Consider the following 20,186-nt stretch of genomic DNA (forward strand, 5'->3'; position numbering starts at 1 on the left):
GACTCGAACCAGTGACCTTCTTGCTGTGAGGCGACAGTGCTAACCACTAAGCCACCGTGCCGCAAAAAAAACGTAAGAATTGTGTTGGTTCAACTCATATTTTATAAGTAGTTTGAAGAAGCAGCGTTCAACTTCATTAAGTTAATGAGGGAAGCTTACAATACATGGACATACCCTCAATGGCTTGATTTTGTCTGAGGGAGTGAGTCGGCTTCATGTGTTCGCTCCAATTGTGACGTCACAACAGTGTAATTCCCAAGTGCTCAAGGGTTTAGGGCACTCCATTGAAACCCATTCAGATGCTCCGCCAGAAGTGGACACTTGCCTTGTTGCTGCCAGAGGAGAATGACCAGACTGGTTTGATCTAATAGAAAGGCAGCAGTAACTCAAATAACCACTCGGCACACTTAGTACCAATTGAGCATCGTGTCAACGCCACAGCCTACCTGAGTATTGTTGCTGTCCATGTCCATCCTTTATGACCACAGTGTCTTCTTCTTCTGATGGCAGCAGGATAACGCACCGTCATTAAGCACGAATCATCTCAGACTGGGTTCTTGAACATGACAATGAGTTCACTGTACTCAAATGGCCTCCACAGTCACCAGATCTCAATCCAATAGAGCATACCGACCTTTGGGTACGGTGGAATGGGAGATCTGCATCATGGATGTGCAGCCGACAAATCTGCAGCAACCGCGTGATGCTATCATGTCAATATGGAGCAAAATCCCTGAGGAATATTTCCAGTACCTTGTTTAATCTATGACATGAAGGATTAGGCCAGTTCTGACAACAAAAAGGGTCCAACCCGGTACTAGTAAGGTGTACCTAATAAAGTGACCGGTGAGTTTGTTGACTTTTCCATGTTTTTATTTTTTTTATTTTTTAAGTAATATGTATTTATACTGTAAATTCCTGTGCTTCTTTGTATATTTATCACATGATTGAATGTTTACTTTAATTATCTATGTGCTAATATGTAGCTTATGCAGGGGCGGATTAAACCAATAAGCGAGGTTAGCTGCCGCTTATCTGGGGGCCCCCAATAAATATCTAGAAGTATAAATTATACCTATAAACTATATATAACATAATTTTCTATCATATTTTGTATAGTGAGAGCATTTTTTACATGATTAAATATTATTTAATATACACTAAAATAAAATATTATAATAATGTTATATTATGTAATAATAATATTATAAAATAAAATATCAAACATCCAAAAAAAAAAATATATATATACATATATATATATATATATATATATATATATATATATATATATATATATTTTTTTTTTTTTTTTTTTTTTTTTTTACTTTTTTATGGTAAATTCATTTTAAGAAAACTAATCATTCAAAATGTAAAGACTGCATTAAGACAAAACATAGAAAAGAAGACTGATTAATATAAAAAAACACCTAAATAAATAATAATTAATTAAAAGTAGAAAGGGTGCATCAGGACTTGGGCCCCATGGCTGGAGTTCGCTAAATCTGCCCCTGTGATTATATATGATTTAATTTATTTATATTTTCTCTCTCGCGAATGTGCTCACTGTTGTTGTGTTGTTTGACATTCACGACCTTTGGCTCTTTGTTTGTTTTTTTTCCCGTATGTGTTCTTGAGCAAATGTTACTAAAATAAATGAATAAATAAAATTTAGCGAGTGAAGGGCATACAAAATCGGACTGCAACGCAGCCAACGACTCGACGCTGTTTGCGCTTCTGTCCCTTTAAATCTGCTCGGCTTTTTCCGGCGAGTCTCGGAAAGCTTCGCTGTCAAAACCGCTGCTGCAAAGAGGGCAGTGACCGTATTTTTGCAGATATCTCTCATTTCTCGGGTTAAGAGGAGCCGTGTCACAATATAACACATTTACGCCGGTGAAGCGAAGCAACCTGCCTCTCCACAAATGCAAGCGATTAAATGCGTGGTGGTCGGCGACGGGTGAGTAGTGTTTTTTTTGGGGAGGGCTGATGGAGAGAAGCATCCTTGGAAAGCCTGTGTGTGCTATTGCAATGCATTCAAGCCTACTTCTGGCCTTTGCATTTTATCGTTTGCTCAACACAATAACCTGCATTTGATTTTAAGCATGAATGCAGAACGCATTTAAAACGGAAATAATATCAGGATCTGTATATATGTTATATTATAATGGGCGTGAGAAATTAACAGTCGTGTAACGTCATCGTAATGCATTTTAATGCACGTGCGGCTTGTAATAGACAGCAAATGCTCGTGCTTTAAACGCAAATGTGTGTTTTTTTGTTGACTGTAGCCATGGAGTGTGTTTAGCAGGGTGTTGTACTACTGACCCATGTTGAATGGCAAAAGCCTGAAGCAGAACAGCTATGGTTATTATGGTCACCACTCCCTCTTTCGCGCGCGACCAAGAAGTGTGTGGAGCGCATGCACGTGAGCGAGAGTTTCCCCCGCTGTCTAGCGATGCCAAGTCCGAGTCGTTCCAGGAGTCGGTTCGTTTGAAGAATCGCCTTAAGAACCACCCTAGCCCCTCACATTAATGTAAAAACCATAATTATACCGAGTATTATTCATATTATCTATTAAATTACTCATTAAATTGTATTTTATTAATATTTATTCCTACTCTAGTCCTCACACTAATGTAAAAACAGTAATAATACCGTGTATTATTTATTCAATTACTCATTAAATTGTATTTTAATGACGTCTATCCCAACCTTAGCTCTTATACTAATGTAAAAACAGTAATTGTACCGTGTGTTATTAATACTATTCATTAAATTACACATTAATTGTATTTTATTAACATTTACTCCTACTCCAACTCTTAACCTAAGCATCTCTAATGTAAAAACAGTCATTTTACCAAGTATTATAAATACTATTTATTTAATTATGCATTATATTGTATTTTAATAATGTCTACCCCAACTCTAGCCCTCACAGTAATGTAAAAACACTTATTTATACGGAGTATTATTCATATTTTTTATTCAATCACCCTTTAAATTGTCTTTTATTAACATCTACCCTATCCCTATCCCTCAGACTAATGTAAAGACAGTAATTATACAGAGTATTATTGATATTATCTATTAAATTACCCATTAAATTGTATTTTATTTACATCTACCCCATCCCTATCCCTCAGACTAATGTAAAGACAGTAATTATACAGAGTATTATTGATATTATTTATTAAATTACCCATTAAATTGTATTTTATTTACATCTACCCCATCCCTAGCCCTCACAGTAATGTAAAGACAGTAATTATGAGTATTATTCAGATTTTTTATTCAATCACCCATTAAATAGTATTTTAATGAGTATTTTAAGTATTTTATTTTATTTAAATAGTATTTTATTAATGTCTACCCAAACCCTAGCACCCGCAGTAATGTAAAAACACTAATTATACCGAGTATTATTTATATTATCTATGGAATCACCCATTAATTTGTGTTTTATTAACATCTACCCCAACCCCTAGCCCTTACACTAAAGTAAAAACAATAATTATACAGAATATTGTTAATTTTATTTATTAAATTACCAATTAAATTGTATTTTATTTACATCAACCCCAATTCTAGCCCTCACACTAATATAAAAACAGTAATTATACAGAATATTATTCATATTATTTATTTAATCACCCATTAAATAGTATTTTATTAACATCTACCCCAACCTTTACTCTTACAGTAATGTAAAAATATTAATTATTGTTGTACAGTGTCTCAAAAATGATACTATATTGATGCATCCTGCAGCAGAATCCCATCTAGACTTTACCGACTTTCCCGTCGCTTAAACTCGTTTACGAACAATTATATAATTCATACTTATAATAATTTTGATTCCTTTAACAATAAACACTTGTATGTTTTTTCTTGTTATAAAAAAGACAGTAAATCAGTATGTTGATAATCAGATAACACAATTTGTGCACTGCATCTCGTAAGGCAGATTTAAAGTGACAGTTCACCCAAAAATGAAATTTCTGTCATCATTTACTTGTTTCAAACCTGTATGCCTTTCTGTATAACACAGAAGATACTTGGAAGTAAGCTGGAAACCTGTAACCATTGACTTCCACGGGTTTCTCCTACTATAAAAGTCAATGGTTAAAGGTTTTCAGCTGTCTTCAGAGTATCTTCTTTTGCGTTTAACATGATAAAGTCAGTTTGAAAACACTTAAGGGCAAGTAAACTGGGAGAATTTGTTTTATTTTGGGTGAGCTGTCACTTTAAGGAGAGCTTTTCTTGTTATATTGTATTTCTGTTAATGTATTTAACGTGCATCTTAAAATGAAAAGTATGTTGCTGTTGTTTTTTGAGAATTCCCATTTATTTTTGTTGATAAAGAATTGTGCGCAAGTTGATTTGAAACACATTGTTAATTCCTAAATTCATCTAATTAAAATTTAATTTAAATTCTAAATTCATCCATCAACACACTTCATAGTGTTTGTAGCAGCATTTCAGTGTCTGTTTTCTTTTCAACCTGAATTAAATTCATTTAAATGTCTAGCTATTGTGCTCAATTACGAAATAATACCTGTCTCGCTTCAATGAATCAGTCAGGTTTTGATTCGCGAATCACTTCATGAGTCGAATCGCTTCATTCGACTCAAAACAACGAATCCCCGCGTCCGGCGAGCTCTCGGCGCTCGTTTCATTGGTAAACTGTGTGTTTGCCTCGAGCGAGAGTGTGAATCTGGGACAGAGTCTGTCACTATATTTGACATACTAACACTCACAGAAAGAGCACACAAGCAGCAGTAACTACTTTGACATGATGCAACCTTATTCATGATATACTGCAGGGAGCGAACTATGTTGACGATGTGGGGGGGTCAACATTTTCATTTAACGTTACTCTGGGTACCACATGCTTCAGTGAATCAAATGTATGTATTTATTTAAATGGCATATAATTTATTAATCAAACATATTTAAGTTTTCAGTGTTTTGAGGGATATTTAGTGTATTCCAACATACAGTATCCTCTGATTAGCCATTTTAGACGTTTTTGTAGGTCTGTATGTATACAAATCATGCAAACTATGCGTCAAATTTTACTTCACATTTAGGCTGTATGTAGAAATCAAGTCATAATTTACAAGACAAGTGTCTTATGAACACTTATATCCATCTGTGCTCGGTTGGGATTTCAGACTGTTTGGATAAATTTTTTCCTCACCGTGACCGATTGATTGGCGCGATTATTAATTCAGAATGGTATGAGCCGTTATAGGGGTGGTCAAATGTACATTTATATTATTTATTATTTTAATTATAAATATTATTATTTAAAATACAGATCACCCCCATACATGTTGTTTTGACGTCCTTCACGTAGGATCAGTCATTAATTATGGGGTCAATTCTGCCCTGAACTCCCCCAATAATGTGATGATTGAGTTCTTTTATTTTCTTGCTATTTGCTAGTTTAGAAATGTGCTAATGTATCTCAGAAATACCTGTTTTTGTTGTGCTTTTCTCCAGGGCGGTGGGTAAAACCTGCCTGCTGATCAGCTACACCACAAATGCCTTCCCCGGCGAGTACATCCCTACAGTGTAAGTACACTAAATAGTGTGCAATGCATCTGTTGGTAATTTGTTTTAAAACTGACATGCCATTTTTATATATACAGTTGAAAGCAGAAGTTTACATACACTGCATAAATAACTATTTTAAAAAAGGTCAAATGTTAATGTGACAACTTTTTCTCTTTTAGGTAAGTCAGGATTATCAAATGTGTTTCTGTTCTGCTTAATAGCAGAATAATGAGAGGGAGATTTGTTGAGAAATTGTTATAACTTTTTTAAAGGCAAGTTTACATACAATAAGATTATTCTGCCTCCGATAAAGCTCAGATGATGATGTCAAGATTTTGGAAGTTTCTAATTGGCTAATGGACAACATTTGAGTTAATGTGAGGCACAACTGTAGAACAGAATTTAGGGAAAACCTCAAACACGCTGCTTCCTTGTGTGACAACATGGGAAAATCAACAAGTCAGAATCAACAAAAAAAAAGCCAGATTACAATTTGCTAAATTACTCTGGGGGAAAAAAAGACCAATGTTTAAAGTCATGTCCTGTGGTCTGACGGAACTAAGATTGAACTGTTTGGCCGTAATGACCAGTGTTACATTTGGAGGACAAAGGAGAAAGCTTACGAGCCTAGGAACACCATCCCAACTGTGAAGTATGGAGGCGGCAGCATCATGTTGTGGGGCTGTTTTGCTGCAGGAGGGACTGGTCCACTTCACAGCATAGATGGCATCATGTAGAAAGAACATTATGTAGAAATACTGAAGCAACATCTCAAGACATCAGCCAGGAAATTAAAACTTGGCCACAAATGGGTCTTCCAAACAGACCATGACCCTAAGCATACTGCCAAATTAGTTCAAATGTGCTTTAAGGAGAACACAGAGTGAATGTTTTGGAGTGGCCATCACAAAGCCCTGATGTCAATCCTATAGAAAGTTTGTGGGCAGAGTTGAAAAAGCTTGACTGAGCAAGACTAATCTGACTCAGTTACACCAATTCTGTCAGGAGGAATGGACCAGAATTCCTGCAAACTATTGTGAGAAGCTTGTGGAAGGAGACCCAAAACATTTGCCCAAAGATATACAGTTTAAAAGCAAAGCTAAAAAATACCAAGGAAATGTGAGTAAACTTCTGACTGTCTAGATATTAATAAAGAAAATATGTCATTATTCTGGCATTTAGCAAATGTAAATGATTTAGGTAATCCTGAAGGACCTAAAATAGTAAATGTTTAGTATGATTTACTATCAGACATTTAATAAAACATGGTTATGTTCCTTTTTTTAGAGTGTATGTAAACTTCTGGTTTCAACTGTACATTTGATGCAAAATTAAGAGAACACTTAAAATTGTCTGCAGGGTTCAACGCTAAGCATTTTTTCTACTGGTCCAATTGGGCAAGTGGTTCAGATTTTTACTTGCCCTGCCAAAATTTTTACTGGCCCCACCAAAAAAAAAAAAAAAAGGGAAGTTAATAGCTATGTTTTAGCCGCATATTTTAAATAATGTGTCTAAAAAAAAGTCTGTGAATCTAGAATTTCAATACTTTAAAAAAATTGTTAATAAAAGTGTTATGCAAACAAAAAGAGTAGTATGGAAAATGTGGAGGTATTTTATTGCGGTCCGAAATTATTTAACAAAAGGTGGGTGACTTGTCAAACTGACGGCAAACTGTGCAAAACATCACTTAATTTTTTTTGTTGCGATGTTCACACAGAAAATGTTTGCTTCCAAGATGTTAGAAACAGACATTTTCTTTTAGCCTTATAATTTGATGTTGCTGCCATGTTGCCATTTCTTCGCTGTACTGGTTGTTACCAGGTTACTGAAAAAAATAGCTTGCTCAATACATCAAATCAGATAAGAGGAACCAGAAAGCAATATGGTGTTTACGACATCACAGAGAAGGTAGTGTTTAAAGACTTAAAAGCACAAACTTAAAATGCACGCAATTGAAAAATAGTCGAAGACAAATTAAATGTTAGTGATAAGGCAGCACTGTCCCAATCGGGCCAGTAATGATCCTGTCTACTGTCCCAAGCATCTCTCACGCTGGCCCTGGGCCACCGGGCAGTCCTTATTGTTGAGCCCTGGTCTGGATTTATTAGGTATGGGTTTGAGTAAGGATGCTTAATGCTGGTTTCTTTGGTTGAAATATTGGTTTTGTGTTGTCTAAACATGAAAATGAAAGTGTATAAATGTGGAATCTCATTGTGAATAATTGTCATTTTATGCTCTAAATGACATTTTTTATACAATAATTAGAAAGAAATGTCATTAGTAGTTTGCAGAATAAACCTTTAACATTGTAAATACAGAGAAACATAATTTCCAAGTAGTCTCTGCATAATTTTAATATTTAATTTAGAGAAAAAATGTGGAAAATTTATGATAAACCAGAAAAAAATGGATTTGTGTCTTATATTCTGGGTAAATTTTGATTCATCAGACTTTTTTTTTTTTGGATCATATAGTAAGCATACGGAGGAAAAACAGCTCAATTTAATCTAAAGGCGCTAAAATCTGCTTATATTTGCAGTATGAAGTGTATAAATTTAACAGCTTGTAATAATGTACATTAATGTGATGTTTAAACAGATCACTTACAGAAAACGCATATAAATGTTAGCGGTGTCTCTCTATATCCCCAATTATATGTTGTAATAAAAAAATATATACGATTAAAAAGTTTTAGTGTCGTAATTAATACATTAAACTAAATTGGCCGTAGTGTACGAGTGTGAACATGAGAGTGTATGGGTGTTTCCCAATACCGCCTTTCAGCTGGTAGGGCATCCGCTGTGTAAAACATATGCTGCAATAGTTGGTGGTTCTTTCCGCTGTGGTGACCCGATGAATAAAGTGACTGAGCCAAAGGAAAATGAATTAATGAATGAATGAATTTTTTTAAAAATTCAAATTAATGAGTACACTTTTGTACACATCTTTTGAAAATGCATATTTTTTCTCAAAGAATATAGATCAAATGTTTTGTGCATTAAAAACAGTTTTATTGAACAGTTATATTTATTAAAATAAGAGTTTAGTCAATGAACATCTTTAGGAATAGAAAGATTCCTATTTAATTTCAAATGAGGTGTTGCAAAAAAAAAAAAAAAACTACAAAATTTCAAATAAGTATTATATTCTTTATGGTTCTCTTGATTTTTCTTTTTTAATAACCATTTCATATTTTTCCCCAACATATTCATTTTTTTTGTTGTTGTTGGATTATTTACAGTTTTTTCTTCACTACTGACTTGTCTAATATACGTGCACACATATGTTATTGTATCAAATATGTATGTTTAAAATGTTCTTTTAAAAGAGGGCTGTACGCCGTGTACTCGTTTATGCTGAGCACTGTACATTTTAAGATGTTTTTTTTAATATTATATGTGTATTAAAGTAAACCTAAGTTGGATCAGTCCAGAATGTATTCATTGTGAGATTTTCTTATCAATATAAAAGTGATTCTTATGTTTGCGCTTTAAAAACATTAAAAAAATTCACACAAAAAAAAAATTTAACCTTTTTTTTTACTAGCTAAAGGTCGGATGGCATATAGTGGATTATGTACAAAGTTTTTATTTTATTTTATTCAGCAAATAGTTTATAATGTTTATCATGTAAAAGCCTTAGATAATAAAATAATATACTAGGCTTTATTTGGTTTAAATTAATTTATTTTTTTATTAACAATTTCAACAGTTTTGACATGGCCCTTATAAATTAAATAAATCATTAATTCTACAGAATAGAAGTTCATTTCTGTTTTTATATAGTCAGCATTTATTAGCTGTGTTTGTAGTGATCTACTGCTGATCTGAGGCCTGTTGAAGAGCGTGCGACAGCAGTGATTTACATTACAATAAGACAATTAGCCGACCATTCTAAAGAGCTAATGAACTATAAGTGATGCCTTGAAGAGGAAATATTCCAAACATGTGATGCCATGTTTCTCGGTGACATTTTGGAATGTTTTTGTAATTTCTGGAATGTTTTACTCTTATTTTCTTCATCTGTGTGAAGCTGCCTTGACACAATCTGCATTGTAAAAGCGCTATAGAAATAACGATGACTATTTCTGGGTAATTGCCTCCGTTATCTTCAAGATAAATGAGCATTCAGGAACGGTTAATGGCTTGGAATAAAATCTTTAATGATGATTGATGCATTTTATCTTGTTTTAAAGAGAACCTAATATGCAAAAATCACTTTTATAAGGAGTTTAAGCACAGTTGTGTGTGAATATAACCAGCTAATGATAAAAATGAATTCATTCTATTGTTCATAATCACACTTGATAGACATTCTCCCTTTGTACGTGTCGTCAGAGGGGGAAAGCCCCGCCCACTAGTGACCATCTCTCCCTCATTAGCATAAACAGCCCTGCGTGAGAAGCAGCCGTCCACCATTTGAGCTTTTACCTGCTGAAGATTATGTCAGCGACTATTCACATTTTTACATGGTGTTAGTCCTGTTTTGAATCTGCCACTATGCTGACACATAGGCATCTGTAACTCCGCCCTCTTTTGAAGAGAGCACAATCTCATTTGAATTTAAAGCGACAGTCACCAAAACGACACAATTAGGATCAAAGCCTAAAAGGGGGCAACTTTAAAGAGTTTTAAACAATATTTGTGTGGTATTTTGGAGCTGAAACTTCACACACACACACACACACACACACACACACACACACACACACACACACACACACACACACACACACACACACACACACACACACTCTAGTGACATCAGAGACTTATTAAGTATCTTGTAAAAAGGGGCGTAATAGGTCCTCTTTAAATGTTTCATTAAGTGAATATGCTTTTTGTTTTCAGATTTGACAACTATTCTGCCAATGTGATGGTGGATGGTAAACCAGTCAACCTTGGCTTATGGGATACAGCAGGACAGGAGGATTATGACCGCCTCCGTCCACTCTCATACCCGCAGACGGTGCGTGATTGAACACATTCATTTATTTTCCTTCGGCCTAATCCCTTATATATCAGGGGTCGCCACTGCGGAATGAACCGCCAACTATTCCTGTATAACGCAGCGGATGCCCTTCCGGCCGCAACCAGAGCTGAGAAACACCCATACACTCTCACATTCACACACTTATACACTATGGCCGATTAAGTTAATCCAATTCCCCTATAGTGCATGTGTTTGGACTGTGGGGGAAACCGGAGCACCCGGAGGAAACCCACACCAACACAAGGAGAACATGCAAACTCTACACAGGAGTGACTACTGGCCCAGCCGGGACTCAAACCAGCGATCTTCTTGCTGCGAGGTGACAGTGCTAACCACTGAGCCACTATGCCGCCCTGCACACAATTTGTCTGAATAAAAAATAATTTATAGACTAAAATGGATTATTCGATTGCAGACACGTTCAAGAGCAAATATGAAATGTGACACTTACTCATTGAAACATTCAATGAATGTTTATATTTATTTGATCTATTTATTAAATTAAATAAATAAAAATTAAAAACTGATTTAAAAAAATACGAGAGCAGATTTACACTTTAGAGACACTTTATGTACAGTACTGTATATGTGTATCTTTTACTTTGTTTGGAATAAAATAAAATATAAAAATCTATGGACAATATATATATATATATATATATATATATATATATATATATATATATATATATATATATATATATATATATATATATATATATATATTATTAGCCCCCTTATTATTTATTTTCTTTTCGATTGGCTACAGAACAAACCACTGTTACACATTGACTTGAACAATTGAACTAACTTGCATAATTAACCTTAATTAACTTAGTTAAGCCTTTAAATTGAAAACATTAAGCTGAATACTTGTCTCCTGAAAAACATCCAGTGAAATACTATGAACTGTGATCATGACAAATACAAAATAAATGAGTTATTAAAACGATTGTTTCAAAATGTGTTGAAAAATCTCTGTTAATATCTCACGTATTAATTAAGAAGGCTAATAATTGTGTGTGTGTGTGTGTGTGAGAGAGAGAGAGAGCTAATGAAAAATCTAAAATATCAACAGTTTCATTTAGAGATTTGTTTTTTAATTAAATGACAGTTGTTAAGAATATCAAATTAATAAAATTTTTTGAGACTAAAAATCAGGGTTATTTCACCAAATATTGATGTATTGTATATAATTTTTAGCTTAAATTTAGTTTTACCAAAAAAAAAAACTATAAATAATTTACACATTATTAAAAAGTAAATGGCCAAAAATTAAAAAATGACCAAATGAAAAATAATTTGCAATGCTAATTTCATTTCTTTTATCCTCTTTCTGTGCAGAAACGAGAGTTAAGCATCCCAGAGATTCTGTTAACTTATAAATATAATGAACGGTATCTCAGTGATCCTTAAAGGACTCTCATCTCTGCACAGATAGTGGGTACAAAAATGAAACTAGGCTAGCAAATGTCATTTAAAACAACTCATCAACTCATCTTCCTTCTGCTTTCTCTACAGGATGTGTTTTTAATATGCTTTTCCTTGGTGAGCCCTGCGTCCTTTGAGAACGTCCGTGCAAAGGTTGGTGTTTTTTTGTTGTTTGTTTTGTTTTTTCAGAGAACGGCATGCAAAAAAAACGCGCATTCCTCTGATTCACAAAAACATGACATTGAGAGTGATGTTCTGTGCTGCAGTGGTACCCAGAGGTGCGGCATCACTGTCCCAACACACCCATTATACTGGTGGGCACCAAACTGGATCTGCGAGATGATAAGGACACCATCGAGAGGCTGCGGGACAAAAAACTATCGCCCATCACTTACCCACAAGGCCTGGCGATGGCCCGCGAGATCGGTGCGTAGATGCTTTGTTTTTTGTTCCACCTCTTCCCTGTTCCCTTGTTATTTTACAGCTTCCCTACAACTTTTACTACTTTTGAATCCAATCAGCCGATTTTTAAGTCTGCCTAGAGCACTTTTAGCTTAGCTTAGCATAGATCATTGAATCGGATTAGACCATTAGCATCTCGCTCAAAAAGGGAGTTTTGATCATATTCTCTGTAACTCTTCTGTAGTTACATTGTGTACTAAGACAATGCCTGAATAAAGTCCTCAGCTGGGTAACTAAGTCCCCGTTTACACTAATGCGTTTTAGTTTGAAAACACATAGGTTTGATACGGTTACGCCATCCATCCACAATACGCCAGAGTTTTCAAGCGCCAAAAACGGAGCATTTTGGAAACGCTGCTGCTCCATCTCAGTGTGGATGGGGGAAAACGGAGACATCTGAAAACGGAGGCGGGGCTGCCGAGATTCGCTACCTGATTGGGGCTTTTGGTTCATTGCGTATCCTTCCCTTATTCGTCAAGGCCCTATCACATGACTATAACACATGGCTTAACGCTACTGGAAGACAGCAGATCAGCCTTCACTGTAAACAACAACATGGACACAGAAATGGGAGCGCTGTTTGCACTATTGTCTGTTTTAGGCGGCATTGTGCAGTTATTCATTTGTTACGTTTAGTAACAACTCGACCTCGTCGTCTATCCACAAAAATACCTCTCTTGCTTTCTTTGCCATCGCGTTCATTGTTCAATCGGCGTTTGTTGACTAACAATAACCAAATGCCGAGCGAGACGTATGCTTCCTGTTTATACTAGAACGTGCATACCCAGAGTGCGCGAATAGTCACGTGATATATGTTTTTGGTGGCGTAGTGTGGACAGACATATGTTCAGAAACGCTAGGTGAAACGCTAGTGTGGACGCGGATCGTTTTTGATCTAAAACACCGTTTTAAAACTAAACGCACTAGTGTAAACGGGGCCTAAGTAATAGCACTGTGTAATATTATTGCTCCTGCTGCAGTCATGGTACAGCAGCAAAGTTCTTTGATTATTACTAGGGATGTAACGGTATCAGAATTTCACGGTACGGTAATACCTCGGTATTAATGTCACGGTACGGTATTTATTGAATTATTTACAGGAAAAAACAAAACTTATGAAAATACACCAAAAAAGTGCCAAAAGTGTCAATGACATACAAATTAGTCATCTATCTGTAAGCTTTGAAACAGGAACTTCAATTTTAATAACAAAAAAATATTTAACCATGTAAAAAAATAAAGTTTCAATTTAGTATTGTTGAAAACTCATCACATTCAACATTTAATCACTCACTCACTTAGATAGAGATGGGTTTAAAGGGAAATTATCATATAAATATAATCTGGTAAAAGCTGGTATCTCTGGGTATTTACAATGTCCCCTGCAACAGAAAAAAACCCTCTCATTTGGGACTGAGGTTTCTGGGACAGAGAGATATGACTTGGCCCAGGTTGACAGCAGTGGGTAACATTGTGCATTGTCTTTCCTCCACTTGAGAGGACAAACCATGAGTGAGATAGAGATCTCATGTCTGCATCAATCTGAACAGTGTGCTGAAAACACCGCTATTCAGTACGCGCGCGGCGACAACACCCGCTTTAGGGTTTTCCAGCACTTTTCCATCCCCGCTTCTAGCATCACACTCCATTTCCACATTACTGGATCTGTAGCGACAACAGACCGCAAGGGATTATGGCCAAGCCTGGGCTGATGGGAATTGTAGTTTAAGCTACCTCCCGTTCGCTTCATTCGCCTGAGCAAATTTTCTCAGAAGACCTATAGTTTTACCGAGTCATGCGACTTCGGTAATATCGAAAAAAATTTATATTGCTGTATGACGGTATTTACAATACCGTTACATCCCTAATTATTACGCCAGAATGAGAGTATAGTTCCTAACTATAACAGCCTAGAAAATACAACTTTTCATTTTGCGTTGGTCTTAGTAAATGACGTAACTACAGAAGAGTCAAGCTTTAGATGTAGGCAAAATTATCAAAACTTTTTGTTTTGATATGTTTGAGCAAAATGTTAATGGTCTAATCTGATTCAATTATTAACGCTCAGCTAGGCTAATAATGCTCCTGCCAGCCTGGAGATTGGCTAAACGGATTAAAAAATGTGATTTATGAACGGCCACAGGAACAAATGTCCATCCGCTAGCGCAGGCGTGTTTGTATAATGAGTTAGTGGGCCGCTGGTTATGCCGTCATATGCTGGAGTGGAGAAGGACACACAAAGATGGCCATTGTCTTTCTGCTGGACACATGGGGGAGGAGAAAGATGTTCGGAAACCAACATGGCTTTTCCTAAGAGAGCCACCGTCAGCTGCTAGAGAAGGGCTCTTGGTGGCATTAGTCTGTAGCCCGAGACTTTCTTGGCTTTCAGGAATTTTTCACAGTATTTCCTATATAATTTTTTCTTCTAGAGAAAGTCTTATTTGTTTTATTTCAGCTAGAATTAAAGCAATTCTTATTATTTTTAAATCAAACTTGGGTAGAAGTACTATTACTTGCCCAAAAACGTAGTGTAGAGTAAAAGTATCTGCTGTAAATATTACTCAAAGTACAAGTAAAAAGTAGGGTTGGGTACCGAGACCCGGTGCCATTATAGCACCGGTACCCTTTGTAACCGGTATGTACCAGATCAAATCAGCAAATGAATTTCGGTGCCTAATTTCGGTGCCACTGATGCTGCGACAAGGACGTAAGAAGCATCAAAGGGTGCATCAAAGGCACACATAGGTACACGTTGTCACACCATCTCTAAATATTTCATTGTAAACAACTTTGAGGAATATGGACAGGCGACGCACGCAGTACAGCGCATTCGGTGAGCGAGAGCGACGTGACTCTCTTCAGATCAACACGGATGATCGCGTTCATCAAATTTCCTTAAACTAAGCGCTCTAAAGCGTATTTTACAAGCAAGGCTTCTGACACAGCAACGTGAAGCAGACGCTTTACAAAGGTTGCGTGTAACATGTCAAACTTAATGACACATTTGCGTCGCGAAATGCAGAGGGTTGTTTTCTCTTCATTTAACGTGCCGTATCAAATTTAATTAGTAGAGCACTCTTCCACCAGTCCCCGTGTCAACAAGCTTGGCCCACCTAAATTTGGATGCGTATTTTAGTGTGTGAGAGTGGGAGTAGAGGGTTGCATTGACAATCCAACACAATGGGCAGCACATTGAACACATTTTATAAGTGGTCAGTTACATTAAAACCAAGCACACCGTTGTTTTTCTTGTGAAATTCCCAATAAGTTTGATGTGTCACATGACCCTCTTCCTATTGAAAAAAAACAGTTGGATCAGGAAAGGCAGACTTCAAAATGGCCACCACCCATCTTGAAAAGTTTGCCCCCTCACCAGGGCCGGCGCATCCATTAAGGCGACCTAGGCGGCCGCCTAGGGCGGCAGTATAGAGAGGGCAGCATCCGCGATACCTCCCTTACCACCTGCATCCTCAGTTATGTCCGCGACACCTCCCTCACAACCCGCGTCCTCAGATATATTCACGCATAGATGACAGAATAGAGAGGGCGGCGTCAGCGACACCTCCATCAGCACCCGTGTGTCTTCGGTTACATCCGTGCATAGGGCGGCAGAATAGAGAGCACGGTGTCCGCGACACTTCCCTCCCTCCCTCCTTCAGCACCCGCGCGCGTCCTCAGTTATATCTGCGCATAGGGCGGCAGAAAAAAGGTCTGCGACGCCTCACTTCATTTTCATAACCAGTCACCTTCGTTTTCACATTGGGGTTGAGGGCGGCATGATCATCCTCTGCCTAGAGCGGCAGTTCAGCTTGCTCCGGCCCTGCCCCTCACATATACTAATGTGCCACAAACAGGACGTTAACATCACCAATCATTCCCATTTTATTAAGGTGTATCCATATAAATGGCCCACTCTGTATAATAAATAATAATTAGGGGGCTCATAATAATATTATTTGCCCCCTTAAGCAATAATTGTTATGTATAGTCTACAGACCAAATCACTGTTATACAATGACTTGCCTAATTACACTAACTTTAACCTAATTAAGCCTTTAAATGTCACTTATTAAAGTAAAATATTTTGTCCTGGCGAGGCAGTGGCGCAGTAGGTAGTGCTGTCGCCTCACAGCAAGAAGGTCGCTGGTTCGAACCTCGGCTCAGTTGGCGTTTCTGTGTGGAGTTTGCATGTTCTCCCTGCCTTTGCGTGGGTTTCCTCCGGGTGCTCCGGTTTCCCCCACAGTCCAAAGGAGAGGGTGCTCGCTGCAGAGCCATTTGAGGAGAGCTGAGCTCCAGCGAGGGGGAGCATGAGCTGTCGCTCCTCCTCCTGTAAGCTGTTTTAATGCGTACACCAACCCCACCCCTAACCCTACCCCCAGTGACATCACTCGTAGAAGAAGTGCAAAAAAGGTGGAGCTCAAGCTTAAGCTCCCCCTCCTTGGAGCTCAGCTCTCCTCAAATGGCTCTGCAGCGAGCACCACTTGGTCCAAAGACATGCGGTACAGGTGAATTGGGTAGGCTAAATTGTCTGTAGTGTATAAGTGTTTGTGTGGATGTGGGTTGCAGCTGGAAGGGCATCTGCTGCGTAAAAACTTGCTGGATAAGTTGGCGGTTCATTCCGCTGTGGCGACCCCGGATTAATAAAGGGACTAAGAAAATGAAGGAATGAATATTATGTCCTGTCATCATGGCAAAGATAAAAGAAATTATTAAAACTATTATTTTCAGAAATGTGTTGAAAAAAAATCTTCTTTTCTTTTAACAGAACAATGTATACAGCGCAGCTAATAATTCTGACTTCAACTGTGTGTTCTTGCCTTTCTGCCGCAGGTGCTGTGAAGTATCTGGAGTGCTCGGCTCTAACTCAGCGTGGTCTAAAGACTGTATTTGACGAGGCCATCCGTGCCGTCCTCTGCCCTCCGCCCGTCAAAAAACGCGGCAAGCGCTGCACTCTCTTCTGAGTAACAAAGGCGACGACAATTCCCGGCACCTCCGCACAAACTACAATATTTTTAATCAGCCTCTTGGAAAATATATTGTACTACTCTCACAGGTTGGGTGACAGCCGTCCATGAAGTTCTAATGCACATTACATGTATATGAACCATTGGCTAGACGCGTCCTGGCGGAGGGAAACCTTGTGGTAGATGGCTTCAGTTGTTTTTGTCGCGGCCCAGAGACGTAATATTTCATTTCATATCGTTTATATGAGAAGTTTTAGTGGTGCGGTGTAATTGTTGACATACTGTGAGGAAGTGTTTCTTAGTGTCGTGAAGGAAGCGTGTCTAAGGAGTGGAAAAGTAATGTCGGGGTTATTGTACAAAGCTAACCATACGCAGTATTAGCATTGCTGGATGGCGTTAAAGTCAACATGAAATAGCATTCGCGATACATTTGATATCTATAACGAGTAAAACAAGATCACAATGTTGGGAACTGTTTGGATTGTGAAAAGTGACGTGAAGGGGATAAAATCACAATGAAAATATGTTCTTGTAAAGTTTCGAGTAAGTTACGAAAAACCTAATATTGTTCAAAACATCGCATTCGAAATCGCATACTATTCGTGTAGGTACTACATTTGAGTTTGAACTTCACTACCTTTAGTACAGTTTGTACTATATAGTATGAATGGAATTTGCACATACTACATACGCCTTGTTGTCATTATCACATGACCTACATGCGTCAGTTGCGTCGCTTTACTCAAATTTACATTTATAAATTCTATCGCCGGGCCTCATGGGATAGTATACTGTTGGAATGCGTACTTCAGAATCTCACCTGCTGTTTTTCAAATACTATTTTTAACACACTATATTTTAGGGTAGTATGTGATTTTTGGATGCACTACAATTTTTTTTATGTGGTTTTGAACATTCCATTCGATAAATTTGTAAACATAATGGACGGTTACTTCTGGATGTTCTTAATATAGCAACATTTAAAGAAACATTCTGTGAAAAATTCTTATAATTACACATTTGTGTTTACATTACTAAAAAGCGCATTGCTTTGAATGAACATTGAATTAATCAATGTTAATTTTGTCTACGAAAATAGCATAAAAAATTTAACAAGTTTGGTGCGCTATTATCGTGACTTGCATTGTGAATTTTGCACACTATGATCTGCTCATCTAATGAATGAACAGCGCAATGCAGCGGATTATAACAAAAAATTTAAGTTTTTATGTTATTGACAACTCTTTTTTTTTGTCAACACTAATGGGGGGGTTGCATTAGATGAGCGGATCAGCGCGTGCATTCATAGTTAAGTTACGTTACTTGCGCACGTTAGGTCAAATTATTTCAAACAACTCTCATAATTACGTGTTTGTTCTAACATTACTATTAAGTGCACAGCTTCAAACAAACATTGTATTAATCGCTGTTAATTTTATCAACGACAATTTCTAGACACAAACTAAAAGTTGACAAGTTTGCTGCGCTATTATTGTGACAAAATGTTGTATGCTTTGATCCAGTCATTTAATGAATAAACAGAGCAACGCAGCAGATTATAACAAAAAATAATGATTTGTTTTTATGTTTTTGACTAGTATTTTCGTCAACACTATCGGGGTGGTCTTTCATTAGATGAGTGGAGCAGAGCATGCTCATAATTATGTTACTTGCACATGCTAAGTCACGTTACTTTAAACATTCTGTGAACAATTCTTAGAATTACGCGTTTGTGCTAACATTACTAAAAACTGCATAGCTTTAAACAAACAGTGTCTTAACCGCTGTTATTTTTATCGATAAAAGAAAATTGACAATTCTGCTGCGCTAGTATTGTGACCAAATTTTGCGCAATCTAATCCACTTATCTAATGAATAAACGGCGAAATGCAGCGGAATATAACAAAAAACAATGGTTTGTTATTGTTTTTGACTAGTCATTTTTCGTCAACACTAATGGGGTGTTCTTTCATTAGATGAGCGGATCACAAGTGCATTTATAGTTAAGTTACGATACGGTTAGTCACATTACTTCAAACAATTCTTATAATTACATGTTTGTTCTTACATTACTAAAAAGTGCATAGCTTCGAACGAATGTTGTAATTAATATTAATTTTATCGACAAAAATGGCTTGACGTATACCAAAAATTGACAATTCTGCTGCGCTAGTATCGTGACCAAATTTTGCGTTATTTGATCCGCTCATCTAATGAACGAACAGCGCAATGCAGCAGATAAAAAAAAATGGTTTGTTTATGTTTTTGATTAGTCATTTTTCATCAACACTAATGAGGAGGTCTTTCATTAGAAGAGAGGATCACAACACGTGCATTTATAGTTAAGTTACAATACTTGCGCACGTTAAGTTACATTACTACAAACAATTCTTATAATTACGTGTTTGTTCCAACATTAATAAAAAGTGCATAGCTTCGAACGAATGTTGTATTAATCATTGTTAATTTTGTCGACAAAAATGGCTTGACGCAAACCAAAAATTGACAATTCTGCTGCGCTAGTATCGTTAATGAACAGTGCAATACAACATTTTATAACAAAAAATGGTTTGTTTTTAGTTTGATTAGTCATTTTTCGTCAACAATAATGCGTTGTTAATAATTATTAAGCTACATTAATAGTTATTTAATAGTTATTTTATATTTTTTATTTGCGCAGAGGACCTGTCTTCTTTTTGTTTGTGTAAAACAAACATTTTTCACCCTTATTTTCGCTGACGAAATTACCAACGTTATTAGTCAAAGCATTAGTTT

At 36.7% G+C, this 20,186-nt stretch overlaps 1 protein-coding gene across 2 annotated transcripts in view; it reads left to right on the forward strand.

The window, feature by feature from the left end:
- Positions 1 to 1,770: 1,770 nt before the first annotated feature.
- rac3b (Rac family small GTPase 3b) overlaps positions 1,771 to 20,186 on the forward strand; it is a 19,195-nt gene continuing 779 nt past the window's right edge. The window contains exons 1-7 of one of the 2 annotated variants that reach the window (XR_015503605.1): positions 1,771 to 1,957; positions 5,509 to 5,580; positions 10,413 to 10,530; positions 12,076 to 12,138; positions 12,252 to 16,562; positions 16,612 to 16,703; positions 16,940 to 20,186. The exon at positions 16,940 to 20,186 is cut by the window's right edge and continues 345 nt beyond it. Coding sequence is in view for 1 of the 2 variants with exons in the window: in NM_001320406.2 (NP_001307335.1) it covers positions 1,923 to 1,957; positions 5,509 to 5,580; positions 10,413 to 10,530; positions 12,076 to 12,138; positions 12,252 to 12,411; positions 17,278 to 17,408 (579 nt within the window). In the remaining variant the exon portion in view is untranslated. 2 annotated transcript variants of the gene reach the window in all.

Source organism: Danio rerio, chromosome 12 (genome assembly GCF_052040795.2).
Source record: "Danio rerio strain M-AB ecotype USA chromosome 12, GRCz13ab, whole genome shotgun sequence".
In the NCBI taxonomy this organism is placed as follows: domain Eukaryota; kingdom Metazoa; phylum Chordata; class Actinopteri; order Cypriniformes; family Danionidae; genus Danio; species Danio rerio.